Raw genomic sequence first — 17,672 nt, forward strand, 5'->3', positions numbered from 1 at the left:
GATCCGTATGCTGGTGAGAGCCACCGCCTCATTTCAAACAAAATTCAGCCCAAACCTATCATCATCCTAGCATGGAGCGGTGCTTTCATGGTGTTTCTGAGTACTCGCCCTCACAGTCTTAACTCATGAACGGTGGTTTTCCTTCGCGGAAAACTCTAGGCGACTTGCCCAGTATATTTTTTCATGTTTGAGCTGTGTGTGAAAACTGAGCACTATCAGTGGGAGGGATAAGAGTAGCTTAGTTGCTATTGGAGGTGTAGGGGCCTCACAGAACAATGCGCATTGCGGTGAAGCTGCATCAAAGGAAATACCTCACATATAATTCGCACTTCTACTTCACCGCAGAAATTTCCCATATTTGGCGCAGGTTGTACACGTGAAAATATGGTAATCGTGGGAGTCAGAAGCTGAGGTCTGTCTGAGGATACAAGTCATCGTATGCATGCACTGTGGAAGTAACAAGTTGATGTATTTTGGGGTGTTAATGTTGCATCAATAAACGAGTATCACGTACTCTGTTGGCTTGTTCACCAGATTTCTTTAAACCATTGCATTTCATGTCATAAAATTTATAGCATCATTCAATAAGTGCATAAAAATTGTGTTTCTGTTCCATTTTTATTTGGGACTTACAATGGGGTCAACCCAGCATATACAAAATGTTTTATGTAATTTGAACCAAGGATTGCAATTAGAAATGTTAATTTTCCAGCAACAAAGGAAATAACACTCATTCAGGGTAGTGTGGGCTGTGTGTCTGTTTTTAGTGGAGGGTTTAGTTAAAATTTAAAAAAAATGAACTTTTTGAGGAGAGCAATTAAATGTAGCCATTTCCGTCAGAGATGTTATATCAGACAATTATTGGCTTTCAACACCTTCTATGCACTAAAGCAAAGCTTACCACCTGTGATAATTGTACTAGATTTTAATGTACACAAATTTTTTTCTTATCATTTTGGGTACTGTGCACACCCTCAGTTTTGCGATTTTTGTCTAATGGGATATTGCTTCTAACATTGCCCTTTCTGCAATGCCCGAGTTTGCTTCTGCATCACCACAATTTAAAACGGCTGGTGGTAAGTGACAAACGGGAGAAAGCAAACATGTCCTCCAACTTGGTGCGCAAGGCGGCAGTGTCAAAAAGCAATTGTCGCTACACATGTTCCTTCCAGAATAACCACTGATGTGCAGCTCAAAGGAAACGGGATTGAGCCTCGTGCCATCAATTCTGCAGCTGGGCCCATTAATGAAATTTCATTCCGTTGGTGTTTGTATAGCCAGTGGTTTTTCCTTGTGAGGGCGACATCACCGATGGCAGCAGCCATGCTGACTCAGTGAGATACGGTTGGCACAGCCCATCCTTGGTGAAGTGAGCACTTCGCAAAGGGCATTCAGGGCCAAAGTGGGCAGGGCTGTGTGCATGTGTTGTCCTTGAAACATTGCAGTACGGCATGGATGTGTGGCGTTTGTCACGTCTGTATTCTTTTCCAAGTCCCGGTCTTTAAGACTATTAACGCTAATGCTGAGCCCCGCTATGTGAGTAGTTGTCGGTGATAAGGTCATGTTTTGTGATGACGTGTTACATTCGAGCTGGTTCATTAGGTTTTTCCGCTCACGTGCAGATTCCTTCTTCTGCCCACTTTCTTGCAGGAAGTGTTGCAATGGGTGGCGTCCTTGTTTGTGTTTCAGAACGGAAGCTGGTATTTGCCTGCTACGAGAGGGGAGAGGTTCTGCGTTTCTGCATGAAAACCCTCATCACTTGCTTCAAGGTAGGGATTAGCTCCTTCTGTTTGTTTTCTACTGCTGTTCTCAGGGAATTCCTGCTGTTTCTCTCTGTCTGTCTCGTAGCTTTCATCCCCCTCCTCACCTTTTTAAGTGAGAGAAATGAGAACAAAAATGGCGGGGAGGGAGGATGAATCAGATGTTGGTGCAAATTCAGCCTCCACCTCATGCATGGCAGGTGGGTGCCCGACTAACTGGGTCTTAGTGGCTGTTGCCTTTAGTGCATGCAAAGAAAGGACATATAGCTGAATCCAAGGAAATGGCAGAAAGAAACTGGATTTGAAATTTGAAGCAAGTTAAAAGGTGGAATTTTTCACTCGGGAGGCTGGACGTGGAGGTATGGGGCAAAAGGTGCTCATCAGTTGAGATATTTGGACTAATTTGAAACTCCAGGGTGCTAGCGTAAAAAGACGGGGCATTTGCGCTATCCTGCAACTTCATTTTGGTGTGGTTATCTCATTTAGGAGATAAACATCATTGCATAGCGCAATGACCAAATTTTTGTGGATGAAAATACCTGGGCTGGTCTGGCGGCATTGTGCCCTCGAAAGCAGAAGGTGCGTGCTGGATCCTTTTGTTAAATACTGTAGTACCACTATTGTACGCAGGTTTTCAGGCACCCTGTCACCCATTTCAGAGTGTAAAAGCAAAAAGAGAAAAAAATTCCAGTGGCAGTGGTGTGTTGTGGAATTGTGATCACATTTTCACGTGGCACGCCTTCCAGATGGCTACTATGGATAAATTTAGCAGCTGCAATTTTGATCAGCCATTGCTCCCACACTGACTGGCACAACTTTGAATTCAGATGACGGATGTAAGGCGGAGGAAAGTAGGTAGCCATCCTAAGTCTGCGTATAAAAGTAGAAGTGCTGTGCACTGTGACAGTTTTCCTAAGCGTGCGGTTCAAGGATTGTAGTCTGCTCTTGCCAGCTCACGGCACCAGGAGCATCTGTAGACCGCTGTGATGTAGACAGTGCATGAAAATAAATTTTCACTAGGGCATGCATTGCTGGGTATGTAAGCTGGTGGCAGAGGTGTGTGTGTGTGTGCCCCCCAGGGCCCCGGACCCCTCATTCATTCTCTCGTCCCCGCGACCTCTCCTGCCCTCCAGGACAAGGTGCTGATGCAGTTCAGCCGCGACGACCTGTCCCTGGGGCACCTGATCGTGATGACCCAGTACGACTGGCCTGAAGAAGAGCCACTCTTCCTCAAGCTGCTCGACATCATCAAGAAGCAGGGAAGCTTCTGCTACGGCCTCTTCTTCAACTATCTCATCAGTATCCTTCCTCCTCTGGGCTGTGCGTGCATGTGTGCTTGCTTCGTTTAAGTGTTAAATTTATCACAGTTTTTCAGTCGCAGAAAAACCAAGTGAAGGGGGCGAAAAGGTACGCACCAGTACCTGACTAGGTCTGAAAACGTTATACAAGGGTTAGCAGCAGTACACACTGGCAGCATTTCACAAACATTTGGCTGAAACAGTGCATGAACATATCACGAGGGGGAAAAAAAAAAGCACAAGCAACGTCACTTGAATGCATATTAACATCTACACCGGGAACATGAAGACCAGAGCTACATCAGTATAACTTAGGGCAGAATAACTGAGATATATAACAATACAACTAAGTAAGGGAGGTATTATGAAGTCATGTAGAAATGTACAGTAAATTCATACATACACAGCACTCATGAGGCTGGGATACCAACAGATTGCATTATTATGAGCTTGACACTAAGTGCAAGGAACATCATAGTCACATAAAAAACTATACCAATATCTCTTAAAACAGAGAAAGTTCGCGCAAAGCTGCTTTAAAGGCTTTAATAGTTGGGGAGTCTAGGATTGCGTTCAGTACCTTATGTTCATTTAAAAATCTAGGAATACGATATTTCATCGATTATTGTCCATAAGTGGTTCTAATGCGAGGAAGTATATAGTTATTTTCTCTAAATGGAAAACTTTATTTTCTCAAAAGATATATGTGTTTGAACTCTACAGTATTTTGTTTTCCTTTGAGTGAAGATGTATTGAGCAAGGTTGTACAGGTGTAATTGATATATGCTGAGAATTCCGTATTTCTTGAAAAGAGGTCCCGTGCTATCATTTGCATTTCCTTTCTATCCAACTGGAGACCTCAGCAGAATGGCATTGAGGAATTTTTCTTTTCTTTCTTGGAGAGACTTATGATGCCAACTTTGAAACAAAATTGGGGGAATTTTTGAGCAAGCACCCTTCTTGGCATGTCCATGAAGAGTAGTCCTAATGAGAAGCTCACTTTTTTTTCCTTCGGAAGGGTTGCAGCAAGTGAGTGGTTATGGACAGAGCAACGACCCAGAGGTACAGTGTGCCCACTGCAGCTGGCAAACAGATAGTCGGCCAATTAATCTTGTTTCTGTCACTACTCGCAGCGCTCAAAATTTTTAAAAAGAATCAATTTACATGGTTCCTCTTGTAAGCCGTACTTGGGAAGCACCATTACACAATGTTCTTTGGCACTGCAAGGGGCAGTGTAACAGCGCTATGATAAAAATGCGGTGTTAGTCTGAGGAGGCACCCAGAAAAACTGTTATTGCACCCAGTGCAATGTCGTGCCCTGTCGAAGGCATCTTTTTTCCGCACATTAGATGTTGCTTTGGACGGATACTTGTGGGCCCTTTCCTTAGCAGCAGGCTTTCAGACCCAGACATGCTGGAAGAGTTCATGTACATCACAACAACCAACGGCGGTGGAGTCACTTTGGACCTGTTGCCTACCTCCACCACTCAGGTTGGGAGGTGAGATGCTGGACCCACACTTCTCCTTCCACTTCTGTTTTATAGGGACAAATCATGCGAAATTTGTTAAGTTGTTCATTTCTTTAGTAGTTCGTGCACAAATGGGCAAAAGCTAAATTGTGGGTTCATTAGTGCATGAGTTATTAATAGTAATTACCAAATTATTGATTCGCATATCACATTTAGTTAGAAATGAACAGTTGGTAGCATTTCTTAGTCACCTTATCCCTTGCCACAGGCAGCTTTATTGGTCGCTCACGTTTTGATCACCACAGCACCTTTGTTATAACCATTTACAAGTGCAGGGAAAGGTGAAACAGTGGCCTTGTCGAAATTACTGCAATTGTGCCAGATGCTGGAAGGGCAGTGCAGTATTTTAACAAATAAGTGCCATAAATTTATAACGAGCTTTAGCAGAGCCAACTGGTGCAGTGGCGCATGTAAAGCTTTTCCAAATAAATGATGCACAGAAAGAGGACAGCGTGAACATACCGCAAACTTGCAGAGCATAGCTCTGTGGTTATCCATCCATGCATATCTAGAGTGTGTAGAAAGGAGACAAGGAAATGGGGTGGTGGGGTTGCTTTGCTTTTGTCTTATTTGTGTGCAAACTTTTTCCCATACTGCCCCTTTCTCTACCTCTTTATTTCCACAACATGTATGCAGAACTCCACCCTGCCCAAGAGCACTGCTGCATTTAGAGTAACTTGAGATATTTTGGGATCGCTGAAGAGTGTGGCCACTCAGAGATAAGAGGAAGGGCACTTTTGGGAATTATGCATGTAGAGCCAGCCACATTTGAAAGACAACCCACTGAACTTTCTCCGCTTCCCTGCACATGCTTTGAAATTTGCGTGTGCTTCAAAATGAGCATTTTTTCTGGCTGTCTTCCCCAGTAGTAATATCGATGAAGTACTGGGCACTGTCATTTGCTCATTTTGTAAGTGATTGTGGCCGCAGTGCTGCAATCGAAAGCCACTCTTGCCGCATGTTTCACGTCCCTCCTCCTCTTCCTCCTCCCCCTCGCAGGCAGAGAGCAGTGACGCGGGGAGTGAACAAGGGAGCCAAGGAAGACCTGCGGCTGGCCATGGAGAAGCAGATGGCCCGCTGCGAGGACGACCTGGAGCAGCTGCTGGTCAACTTCGTCAAGGAGGAGCGCACCCTGCTCGAGCAGCAGCTCTGAGCTGGCTAGCTCGTGGCGGGGCAGGGCTGGAAGGGCAATAAGCGGGGGAGGGGGAGTGAGTAATCTCGCTCTTTGAGGGCGTCCTGCAAACTAGTCGTGGCTCCTTCGGAGCATTTGAAAGGCAAGGTGTCTGATGTGGGAGGAGGAGCAGGAGGAAAGTTGTCGACCGAGGCCCAAAAAGATGGTAGAGGTCAAGAAGGGAGGGAGGGAGGCAAGTTTACAAGGCTTTTGTACTGAAGCTGCGATGGATACTGGGGATACTTCTTTTCTGACTGGCTACGAACAGTTGGGCTTGAAGGAATAGGTGGAGACCACATGTTGGTTATGCTGCAGAACAGAAAAGCAAGGGGGAGAAGGCTGGAAACACTTCGCACGAAGTGTCGCGAATAGTGGCCTCAGTGCTGCACTGACACTGCGGGGTCACGTTTACTTCGCGGAAGAAAGCTGGGATGGCACTTACGCAGCAGTGTTAGTTGCCTATGGCAGAAGTAGAAACATCGCTCGGAGGAGCGATAGAGGCCAAGAAGGACGAAAACGGTGGTGTCATCTCTGCCTCCTCCTTAGCACTCGCCCTGCTTGCAGTCAGGAGGCACATTGCTGCCTGTTCTGCTTCTCCCACAGCCAATGGAGATGACATAGCGCCGAGCTTGGCTTGTAGACATGAACCCCCTTCCCTACTGCCCGTGACCACCCTTGCTCTGCCCTCCTTGTGAGCCTCCCACTACTAACCCTTTCCCTTGTCGTGCGCGAGTGTTGTTTGATAAGCACTCGTAGTGGCACCGCATGGCATTTTTTTTTTTTTATTTCCTTTTGGCCAATCCACTTCTGGCTAGTCTGCGCTAGAGTCAAATTGAGGAGTGCATAGATTTGAGCATTCATCGGTGCTTTTGTGAGGCGACAACTGCAAGCACGAAATGCCCTGCTTGATGCCAGATGTGCGAACAGCTCAATGAAGACTCAAGCAAAGTGACAATGTAGCTTGTTGAAATTTTCATTTCATTTTCATTTCAAAGAAGCCCATTTTCAACTGCCCATGACCACTTGCAGGCACCACGAATAGTGCAGTTGTTTTGCGCAGCAGTCGATCTGAAGACAAAAAAGAAAAAAAAAAGCAAGGTATTCTATGCTGGCCTGCAAGCAGCATGCTTGGTTTACTGGCAACCTCTTTCCACTTTCCACGCTTGATTTGCAGGCAGATCTGCTAAAGGGAACGCCATTATAGTGACAGTGAAGACAAAACACACCCCTGTTTTATTCGAAATAACTAGCCTCTGGTAACACGCCGAACTTTATTACAGGCCTGGAAGGTAATGGTCTCACCCCCCCAAGAAAGATAACACAGAAATCTTGAAAACTTTCAATTTTAGCGCTAGACGACGTCACCAGTGACGTAATAAGGAAAGTACCGAAAACAGAGTCAAAAGTGTGTTAAAACTCCATGTTGGCATTCATGTGGTACAATCAAATAATGAACCCAACTTGCATTTTGCCTTTGTATGCTTGTTCCACACTCCCCCTTCTTAATCAGTACTCCCTTTTATTAACGGCTACTGCTGTTAAAAAAAAAAAAAAGGAAGAGTGAAAACCTGCAGCATCATTCCCATTCCAAGCTTGGGTTCAGTTGGGTATTCAAAATACCCATCCATTCATTTTCCGGCACTCAGAAATGCTATGATGTGAAATGCCATAATGTGTAATTTATAAACTTGGTGCATGCATGTCACGTCAAGTAAAAGTGGCTGAAACAAAAGTACAAGGACCAGAATCGGTGATGTAGCTATAAATACTTTTCGGGGGATGTTCTACATCGCAAATAAAAACATAAAAAGAAAAAAAGCCTGTGCCCGAACAATATCATTCTTGTTTGCATCGTAGTCATGCTATTCTTCGTTTTCACATTTTGATGTATCTTTGTGGTGTGTAAATAACATTGGCAAAAAAATGCCGAAAGAGGGGAGGTGGGGATCTAGCACTCTGAAAATTTTGGGATGGTGTTCTGACACCGAAACACCTCACCTGGCTACGCCCCGCTGGATGCAGCCTTATAATGGACACTGTCACGAATCTAAAATGTTTGCTTGTCATGCACATGAATCTAGAACTTGGAAAAAAAAATTAAAAGAAATTGTGTCCACTGTTGTGTGATTGGAAGTTTTTACTAGCTTGGTCCAAAGGTGAAGCACTGTCACGCCTGTGAGGAAAAAGTTAATGCCTCTGTTCAGTAAACTTTACTCAAACATGTTAATGCTGCTTGTGAGTTCAGTGCATAGGTAGTTCAATTAAAGATTTTCCAAAGGGATGAAGCTTCCTGAGAATTCATACAGGTGCATAAGCAGGCTTCGTTCTCAAGTTTTATATTTTATAATGAACGGGAGTAAAAATTGGGTGCTATTTTTCAAACTTATAACCGGGGAGAAATCGGGTATTCTTGCAAGCCCATTCCGAGATTCGGGTTTTTTCAGGTTAATTCTGGAGATTTACTAAGTAATACACTCGCTTTATTTTATCAGAAGGTATCACAAGCTTCTTACCTTTACCATGTTAAAATTGGTGTTTGTTTCAAGATGGTAAGAGAGGAGACATCTGGGTTTTCTAGCAAATACTCTCCGAAATGTGGCGCTTGTTTGAAAATGAATGAGTAATGACGACAGTAAAGAGCATTGATAACGTTCACGGAATGGAACATTTTATTCATGAAAAGGAAAAGCTGGCCATCGATATTTTTACACATCCTTGTGTACTTACATTATTATCTGCATGTGCAGAAAGTTCTCTCGGCGTCGCAGCTTTTATTAGCTACGCACAACAATGTCAGTTCCGCATTTGCCAGCCTGCAGTACTAAGCGGTAGAGTCATGCCAATGCTCGATGAGTTCGGAAGCTGTGTTTGTGGGGCTTGCTTCCAGAAGCAAGTACTGGTTGAAAACAATGGCGGACTGTCAGCGCACGATTGTGCTGATCACTGCTTTGAAAAGGTTCATTCAGGGAGACATTGGGTCCCGATTCTTCTGTAACATGTTCGGGGTGTAAAAATTACGGAAAATCAGGTTTTACGTGGAAACGAACAACCCTATGCATAAGTTGTACTAAGTTGTCCTTTACAAACGTCACATCGTCAGAGTAAGACTTGTGTTCGAAATTCTCGCCGTAAATTATATAGGCAGAATGTTTTTTTGATCGTCTCAATGGATCTACCATCTCAGTGGTCAGCTGGTTCCAAACCACAGGCCCAAATTCAATGTCGAACCTCAAAAATGTGCAGAAAATATATATATCATAGGCATGGGAAGAGATTGAGTCAGGTGCAAAACAATTTCAAATTCACATCGTTAATTTCCCTAGCATTCATTGACAAATGATTTGAGGGCCACCTGTCTATAAACACTGGAAAGATATCCTTTTGAAGCTGTCTGCAATGTATGCTTGATGCAGTGACCTAAAACAGTTTGATGAATTTCATCTTCCCTGATTTTGTACACTGAATAATAAATTTGTGTGAATATAACATTTTTTGCGGCAAGTCGAATTTTATATATTTGAATACGAACAACAAAGACTAGCAATGGATTAAATTGAGTGTTTCCAGGTGCAGATATCTTTGCTCTAATGTGTGGGGAGCCATGCTCAGGTCACTTTGCATGCCTGTGCTGTTGATGAGTGTTCTGTACAACAAAACTTGTCATGGAGGTTTGACGCAGGGCTACATCTAGTGCACTTCATGGGAACAAAAATTCACAAAGTGTGAGGACAGATTGTGAGCAAGTTCTAAAAGTGTTAAATATTACAGCTATGTCACTTGCACCAAGGTTATGCTAACATCATCACAGGAATGCTACTGCACTGAGTGCAATTCCTTGCATTGAGCATGGACTGGACATTTGTATTATATTTGTCACCAAGAAAAAGCAGCCCAACTTTCTTTTCTACTGGTGCCACATACGTTGGTCGAAGCAAATGATGTATTATTCGAACAAATTAATGAAAAAGCAATTATTCAGACATACCTACAAAGGATGCACAACACACAAACTGCCGGCGAGTAATAACTACAAGTTTATTGCCGTTATTTTACATCTTTTGTTCGTGTCCGCGAGGGCTGCATTTGAGCAGTACAAATTTAGCATCCTGGAAAATTTACTTTTCTGCGTACGTGTAAGCGATGTGTGTGTGTGTGTGTGCAGAATCCAGCAAAAGCGAATTGCCTCTTGTAATATGCCTTGTAAAATAGCCGCCTAGAAACTTCAACTTCTTTCTTGCTTGTGCTGTGTTTCACATAGTTATTTCAGCCATTTGTGCAAGTGTAACGCATTAGAACCTGATTGATTATGAAATTTAATGCGTTGACGCTACGCATGTGATGAGGCGCACCGTAGTCGAGGGCTCCGGGTTAATTTTGATTACCGGGGGATCTTTAACGTCCACCGAAATCTCAAACACACGGATATTTTCGCTTTTCACTTGCACAAGAAAAGCGGCCGCTGCCGCCAGGAATCGAACTCGCGTCCTTGGGCTCAGCAGCACAACGCCTTAGCCAGTGAGGCACCGCGGAAAGCAAAAGAACTTGGAGGACATTCATTAAGGTTCAGTTTTAAGAGTGGAACTTGACAGCCAGGCTAGAGCAGACGTAGATGCACTATCCGGCCTCGTAGAAGACTAGTCCAATATGCGGCCGGCCCACACTGGTGGGCGGCACCGCATCCATTGCCAACATGTTCTGTCACGATGGCGGTGGCCTGCCTGGGTCAGGCTCTCAAACCATTCTGTGGACTTTTGATGAATAAACACTCTACTCCTCCATATGATTCGCATTCGTCATGGCCCTATTGACCAATCATGATTTCCGTGTCCGGCACCCGCCTGTGGTTTTTCTGCTCTACGAACTTTTTAAAGGGACACTTAAGTTTAAGTTAGATTATGCTTAAGTACAAATTTAGCACCCACAGCAGCAGTGTTTACCCTTTAACAACAACAACAAAAAAGTCGAGCACGTGGAAACGTGTCGCCACCTCATACACTTTCCCGCACTGCATTATATGGTATCACGAAACTTGAACGGTGAAGGATGGTGGAGCATGTTGGAGCTTGCCTAAGCGTTTTTTCTGAAACAAACGCTGATCCAGCAACGTAGCGTATGAGGAAGCTTTTGCTGATAGCGTGTTTTTAAGAGCAAGAAACCTCGGCTAGCAAACACTAACATAGGATGCCTTTTAAACGGCAACAGGTTTGGCGTGCGGTTCAGCACCTATATTTATTATATATACTCAGATGTAAATCCTTTATCCGCGCTACCAGCCTTTTCAGGAAAGGAGAATGGTAGTGGTGGCACGTCGCTAGCATGCAGTTCACCTGGTATAAGATAATGACCAAAGTAAAAAGGAGCAGCCAGGCATTCTCAGCAATCGTGTGTGTTTGTTCTTCACTGACTTCAACCTCTTCCGATCCTCATATTCCCATCCCATTATTCCAGTCCTCACATTCTTATCTCGTATTTCATGGTCCATCTGTTTCCTTACCATATTTGGAATCCCCAATTCCATTTTACTTCCAACCCCCTATACCAATCCCACCCTTTTTTATTCCCCCTTTTCCTCGCCCCCTTTCCGATTCCCTCTATGCTAATCTCTCTAATCGGATTCAAATATCTCTATTTCAATTCCCAAATTCCAATTTCCCACCCACATTTGCCAGTATGGCCACCATCTATACCCATTTCCATCTTGTGATTCATCAATTCTCACCATATATTTCTATTGACCTATTCAAATCCTCTATTACAATTCCCCTTTCTCTAATCTCCTAATTCCCATGCCCTATTCCAGTCCCCTACTCCTCATTATTATTCGAATTCTCTTCTTCCTCCATTCCAATGTACTAATCACCGATTTTGTTCCCCATTTTCTCACTCCATAACCAGCCCCACTCCCGTATTCCAACCCACTACCTTCCATCCTCTATTCCATTAGCCAATTCTCATTTCCTCTTTAAATTCCTTTATTATATTCTCCCTATTCCAGTCTCTTTCGCCCACCCCCTTCAAGTTCCCTTATTCAAATCTCAATGCTCCCATTCAAGTTTTAATATATCCCTATTCACATTACATTTCCAACCCCATATTTACATTCCGATTGCACCAAGATGGCAAGCTGGGCGAGTTGGTATTGGTTCATGGTGATAGAAAATAGCCAGCGCAAGGAAGACGAGGACGAGGAAGGACACAGCGCGGCTATGTGTCTGTTGTTACCTTCCTCGTCCTCGTCTTCCTTGCGCTGGCTATTTTCTATTACATTCCGATTACTTTCTTTACTTCTGTCCCCGCTTGCAAGTTTCTAATTCTTATCCCCTATCTATATGATCCATCCCTTTATCCAATCCACCTTATCTAATTCACCAAAACCTCCTATTCCTTTCCCCGGCTTCACATTCCATCCCCCTTATTCTAATATCCACATTCCTACCACCTATTACTATTTTCCCATTCTCAAAACCAGGGGCGTGTTATCCATGTTTCAAAGGGTTCAAATGAAGAAGAGCGAGGCCTCCGGGTTTAGGTCACCCCCCCCCCCCCCAAGAATTGCACATTCGCCGGTCTTCGCATTCCAGAGGAGTGACGTCATAGCCGCGGCAGACGCACTGGCGCCGGCGCGTGCCCAGCTGTGCGCCTCCGTAGCGCAGTAGCCAAGTCTGACGGTGCGCCGGAGCCGCTTGATAGCCGTTTCGCGTGGCTCCTGGAGAGCCGTGCTGCACATGCGCGAAGAGCAGTGACTGGACTGGACCGGACTGGACTGGATTGGATTGGAAATCGTTTTAGCAGCAGTAAGCATGATAGTCAGCTAATCCTAGACAGCCAGGAAACCTAAGAATAACCAGCTGAACCTTAGCTCACGCAGCACGCTACGCATATCTTGGCATAGCCGAGCGAAGCCACTGCTAATTTTTTTTCTTTCACTTCACACACGATCATTCATCATCGTCGTCAGAAAAAGTTGGCTTTCCTGCAGGCGTTTGCGCGTTACAGACGCCATCAGAGAAATGGTTTGGCTCGAAAAAGTGGTTTGGCTCGAAAAAGTTTAAGCTTCCTGCTGATTTCCCCTGATTGAAACAGAAGTTATCTATTTTAGTAATGAATGCTGCGAAACGGTTGTTTGTTGCATAATGTGCATAATCCTCAAGTCAGCTCGCAGTTCTTCAGTAAACGGTGCACTCGCCATTCTAGCCACCCTAACCATGCGTCGCGGAGCTGATCCCATAGAGTTAATTCTGATCCAGCTGATGGACACAGCAGCCGGTCGAACAGTTTCGTAACGCGTATTGCGAAGGCGCATAGAGAGCAGTTTCTGTTTGAAATCTCCTTTAATGCGCTAAAAAAACGGAAATAAGCTGACGCAAAGGTTTCTATGCTGCTGTCATGGTAGTGTAAACAACTCCCAATGAAGTATTTATATGGTTTGGGACTCCGATTATGGAACCACTCCGAAGGAGTGATGCTTTGATTCTTCGCTCCCGGCGTGGTCGTCCTCTCTTAATTCGTACTTGCGGATACCATCAATTGGTAAAAGGCGCAGGAAATATCTACAACGCACACACGCTCTCTCTCTCTCTCTCACTCTCTCGCTCTCTTTCTCTCTTCCCGAGATCTTACGCAGGGTCATTATCCTTGTCAGGGTATGCAGCGCTACCCGAATAATAGGGGTAGAAAAGACGAGGACGCCGAAGTGTTAGCTCGATGCATGGCTCTTACCGCCAGTTGTTATGTGTACTCCCGCCTAGTTCAGTAAACACCACTTTTACGCCCACACGCGGAGCGGCGCTTTTTGGAGGCGACACATAAAACAAGAGTGAGGTGGAAGCAGTGACTCTGAGAGATGACGCCATAGCCTCGCGTGCCGCCATCCTCCTCACCGTTCGGAAGACGGTCCTCTCCGTTTTCTTCCGATGCTGCTGCGTTCAGGACGCCGCCCCGGCGAATCCGAGGTAACGGCTGGCGGAGTCTCTGGTTTCACTCTTTCTAGAGCAACGTGTGTGAATTCGAGTAACGCCTCAAGCGTTGTGGATGTCGTTTAGCGTGGATTGGACCTATTTGTTCCTCCTGGCTCGTGACAACACACACAAATACAGGGTGTCCCAGCTATCATGCACCAAGATTTAAAAAAAGAGCAATGGCGTTACTCGAAGGAAAGCTAGTGCGTAATGTTTGCAGTACTGTGGAGAAGCGTGCAGTAATTTTTTCGTTAATGATACTTAACTAATTAATTAGGGGAGAGTCGGGAGGTTTGGGACGGTTGGAGGAATGGGACAGCTCGTTTATCTCTCCAGGAGTTAGTTCAAACACGTTCATCGGCTGCTCACGAGATGGCGCTAGCATACCGATAGCCTGGCTGTAATGGTGGCCGTCTTCAGCGGATGGAGCTTTCTCTGACTACAACTCTCGTTTTTCACGTGTCAAAAGTAAGTATCCGCTTACTCAATTACACCTCTCTCAATTTTAAACCGCCCTGCCTATGCTGATACCAATTTTTCTTCGAAAACAGGCGTTAGGGTCGTACATCGTGCAATAACAAGTTTAGCCCTAACAAGAGAATTTTCGCCATTGAATGTATTTTTCGTTGGGCACACCACCTGGGGAGGAATGGGACATTTGAGTCGCGGGTGGAATGGGACAGTGTCCCCATTCCTCCCCACCATACGGCTGGTGCTGTGTCTAGCGAATAAGCTTCAATGCTGTGCCGCTTTAGTTCCGAAAGCAGTTATTTGTTTATTTGTTATTTAAAGTGTACAAATGCTTGGTGCCGTGATGTTAAATAACAGACAGGCTGTTTCTGCGACAGTTGACGTTAAGACGCGCTAAACCAACGGGGCATCATAAAATGCAATGTTTCTCCACTAAAAAGGTGTGATTACTGAACACATTTGCGAGAAGCCCGGAATACGCACGTGAATAGTAGGAAGCAATAGGAGTGCTGTTACGTGCATGCAAGGAAGTTAAGCGTGCTTGGTGTGCGTGAATATTTACATTTGCCAATTTTTTATTAATTTCCATTTTCAGGAAGATGCCGCGGGTTTACAAGAGGAAGCATCCCGACAGAGCTCAAACATCGAACAATTTGATCCTGGATGCTGTGAGATTGGTGTGCGATGAAAAGAAAAGTATAAGAGACGTAGCAGAATCTTTTGAAATATCAAAATCATCGCTTGGCCGAGCAGTGAAGAAGTACAGAGAATGCGGTGACACAGGTGGCATCATGTTCAAGTCCAATTTGGTCTGCGGAATGGTCTTCACAACAGAAGATGAAGTACTCTTGAAAGAATATTTGCTGAAAGCAAGCAAAATGCACTATGGGCTTACGAGAATGCAAGTTCGTTCACTGGCGTACGAGTTTGCAACAGCCTTAAACCGGAAGTGCCCGGCGTCATGGGAACAGAACAAGGTAGCTGGAAGAGACTGGTTTATGGGCTTTATGGACCGCCATCCCGAGCTATCGCTTCGATCGCCAGAAGCGACCAGTCTGGGTCGGGCAACAAGCTTCAATAAGAACAACGTCGATGCTTTCCTTTCAAACCTGAAAAGTGTCTACGACCGATACAAGCTAACTCCGGACCGCATCTACAATTGTGATGAAACGGGCTTCACAACTGCACACAACCCACCAAAGGTAGTAGCAGCACGTGGAGAAAAGCAAATCGGTCAGGTCACATCCGCAGAACGCGGCGAACTGGTGACTGTTTTGTGCACTGTTAATGCCATCGGAAACGCCCTGCCACCAGTGTTCATTTTTCCACGCGTGAGGTTTAAAGATTTTTTTCTGAAAGGCGCCCCGGCAGGAAGCCTCGGTTTGGCAAGCAAGTCGGGATGGATGTCCAGCGAACTGTTTTTGTTGGCATTAGAGCACACTGTGAGACATACGAAGTGCTCGAAGGAGGAACCAATTCTCTTAATTCTCGACAATCACGAAAGCCATGTGAGCATCAACACCATCAACAAGGCCAAAGAGAGCGGAGTCATTCTTCTGACCTTTCCCCCACACTGTAGCCACCGCCTGCAGCCACTGGATGTGTCCGTGTACGGACCATTTAAATCTCGGTACAACGCTGCTTGCAATGATTGGCTCATAAATAACCCCGGGAAGACCATCTCCATCCACAATGTTGCACAACTAGTTGGATCCGCCTACGTATTAACGGTGACACAAAAGAACATAATCTCGGGCTTTCAGAAAACTGGAATTTGGCCTTTCAATAGCGAGCCCTTCACTTCGGATGACTACATGATGTCATCAGTCACTGACAGACCCGAAACGTCCGTAAGCGTAGAGGTGTCACGACAGACGGCCACCATCACCGAGAAAACGGACAGCGCAAGCCGACTGGAAAGTGATTTGAACTTTGAGACAAACGGCCATGGAGCTCGCAACGTCTCTACAGATGTCTTCCCACCTACTGTCGGCAACGCAGCCTCGACGTCAACTGCATCTCCCAGCCGGATTGTTCCAAGTGACCTAAGGCCCTACCCTAAGGCTGCACCGCGTAAGACAGGGCAAAAAGGAAGGAAGAAAGGTAGGACAAAAGTCCTTACGGATACACCCGAGAAGCATGCGATTGAACAAGAAGCTACAGAGAGGCTGGCACGACAGAGTCTGAAAAAAAGAGCGCTTATCACAGCTAAGACTGTCGCCACTACCCGCCCAAAAAAGAAACGGCGACTTCAGAAGGAGTTCAGTTCCTCAAGTGAAGACGACACTGTTGCCATTGCATTTGATGATTCAGACAGTGACATGTCGGGTTCCGATAATGAGAGGCGGGACATTTCTGAGGCCGATTGCCCAAACGAAACTTTTCAAGTGAAAAAAGGCGATTTTGTCCTCGTCAGATTTGGTAAGAAAAAATCTGAAGTTTATTACACGGGTAGAGTCGAAAGTAGTGACAATATTGACGTCATTGTCCAGTTCCTCCGAAAGAAAGAAGAGAGCTCAAAGTTTTACTTTCCTCCGCAGAAAGATATAGGGACTGTGCCAATGACGGATATTGTGATGAAGCTGCCAGGGCCAAAAACTATTGGGGGAACGAAGCGCCTGCAAGCTTGCTTCAAGTTTGATGTGGAACTATCGGCTTTTAATGTCCGCTGAAGACGTTGGGACCGATACTTTACTGGCGTCCCATTCCTCCCAAAGGATGTCCCACTCCACCCGAAGGGACGGGTGGAATGGGACAGATTTTAGCTGTTAGAAATTATTTTTTTGCAGTGGCGCTAGAAGTGGCAGTAGCCCGTGTTTCTCAGAATTTGCGCATCTTGTTCCGACTTGTACTATAATCCATCAACCATCTTTTTGCGTTCAAAATAAACAAAACTAAAAATGCATTTGTGAAAAGTGTCCCATTCCTCCCGACTCTCCCCTACAATTAATTATCTAACTCGAGAAGTACTGTACTAATCCCTGAAGTGTCAATGAGGCACTTGTAGGTACCCACGAGGGGAATCTAACTGCGGTATTTTCAGCGACGAACTAATTGCGTACTCATTTATTCTGACTGATAAAGAAAACCCGCGAAATATGAAAAATACCACGTGACGGCGCTTCCGCGCGCATTGTTAATCAGCGTCCCCAAATAAGCTGATTGAAAGCAACTGCTTCGCCTGTCACCCGCCTGAAGAGACAGGGCATCACCTTGATAATGGCATACATGGAAGGAGCAACAGCAGCAAGATTCGCGGGACGCGTGTGCCGATAAAGCACAAACTCGGTAGCGATTTATTCTTTCTTTCTTTTGTTTATCTCATTCTGGCTAACTCAGAGGCAGCCTGTTTGAGGGCATTGCTTTACGATGCGCGCTAATGCGCGCCGAGGGGCCGTCACGTGGTATTTTTCATATTTCGCGGGTTTTCTTGATCAGTCAGAATATATGAGTACGCAATTAGTTCGTCGCTGATAATACCGCAG

The 17,672-nt window shown here is 45.2% G+C and overlaps 2 protein-coding genes across 2 annotated transcripts in view; both read left to right on the forward strand.

The window, feature by feature from the left end:
• Window positions 1–9,246, forward strand: part of Ints10 (integrator complex subunit 10) — a 32,418-nt gene extending 23,172 nt beyond the window's left edge. The window contains exons 17-20 of the mRNA XM_077707271.1: window positions 1,690–1,769; window positions 2,894–3,059; window positions 4,461–4,557; window positions 5,587–9,246. Coding sequence (XP_077563397.1) covers window positions 1,690–1,769; window positions 2,894–3,059; window positions 4,461–4,557; window positions 5,587–5,740 — 497 coding nt within the window. The 3' untranslated portion in view covers window positions 5,741–9,246. The remainder of the gene's footprint in view (window positions 1–1,689; window positions 1,770–2,893; window positions 3,060–4,460; window positions 4,558–5,586) is intronic.
• A 4,749-nt stretch (window positions 9,247–13,995) lies between these two features.
• LOC144179070 (uncharacterized) lies at window positions 13,996–17,131 on the forward strand. The gene is made up of 2 exons (XM_077707272.1): window positions 13,996–14,184; window positions 14,783–17,131. The coding sequence occupies exon 2, from the start codon at window positions 14,787–14,789 to the stop codon at window positions 16,857–16,859; it is 2,073 nt and encodes a 690-aa protein (XP_077563398.1). The 5' UTR covers window positions 13,996–14,184; window positions 14,783–14,786; the 3' UTR covers window positions 16,860–17,131.
• Window positions 17,132–17,672: the final 541 nt, after the last annotated feature.

This window comes from Haemaphysalis longicornis, unplaced genomic scaffold (genome assembly GCF_048455015.1).
Source record: "Haemaphysalis longicornis isolate Haplotype H1 unplaced genomic scaffold, Haemaphysalis longicornis Haplotype H1 scaffold_4, whole genome shotgun sequence".
Taxonomy (NCBI): domain Eukaryota; kingdom Metazoa; phylum Arthropoda; class Arachnida; order Ixodida; family Ixodidae; genus Haemaphysalis; species Haemaphysalis longicornis.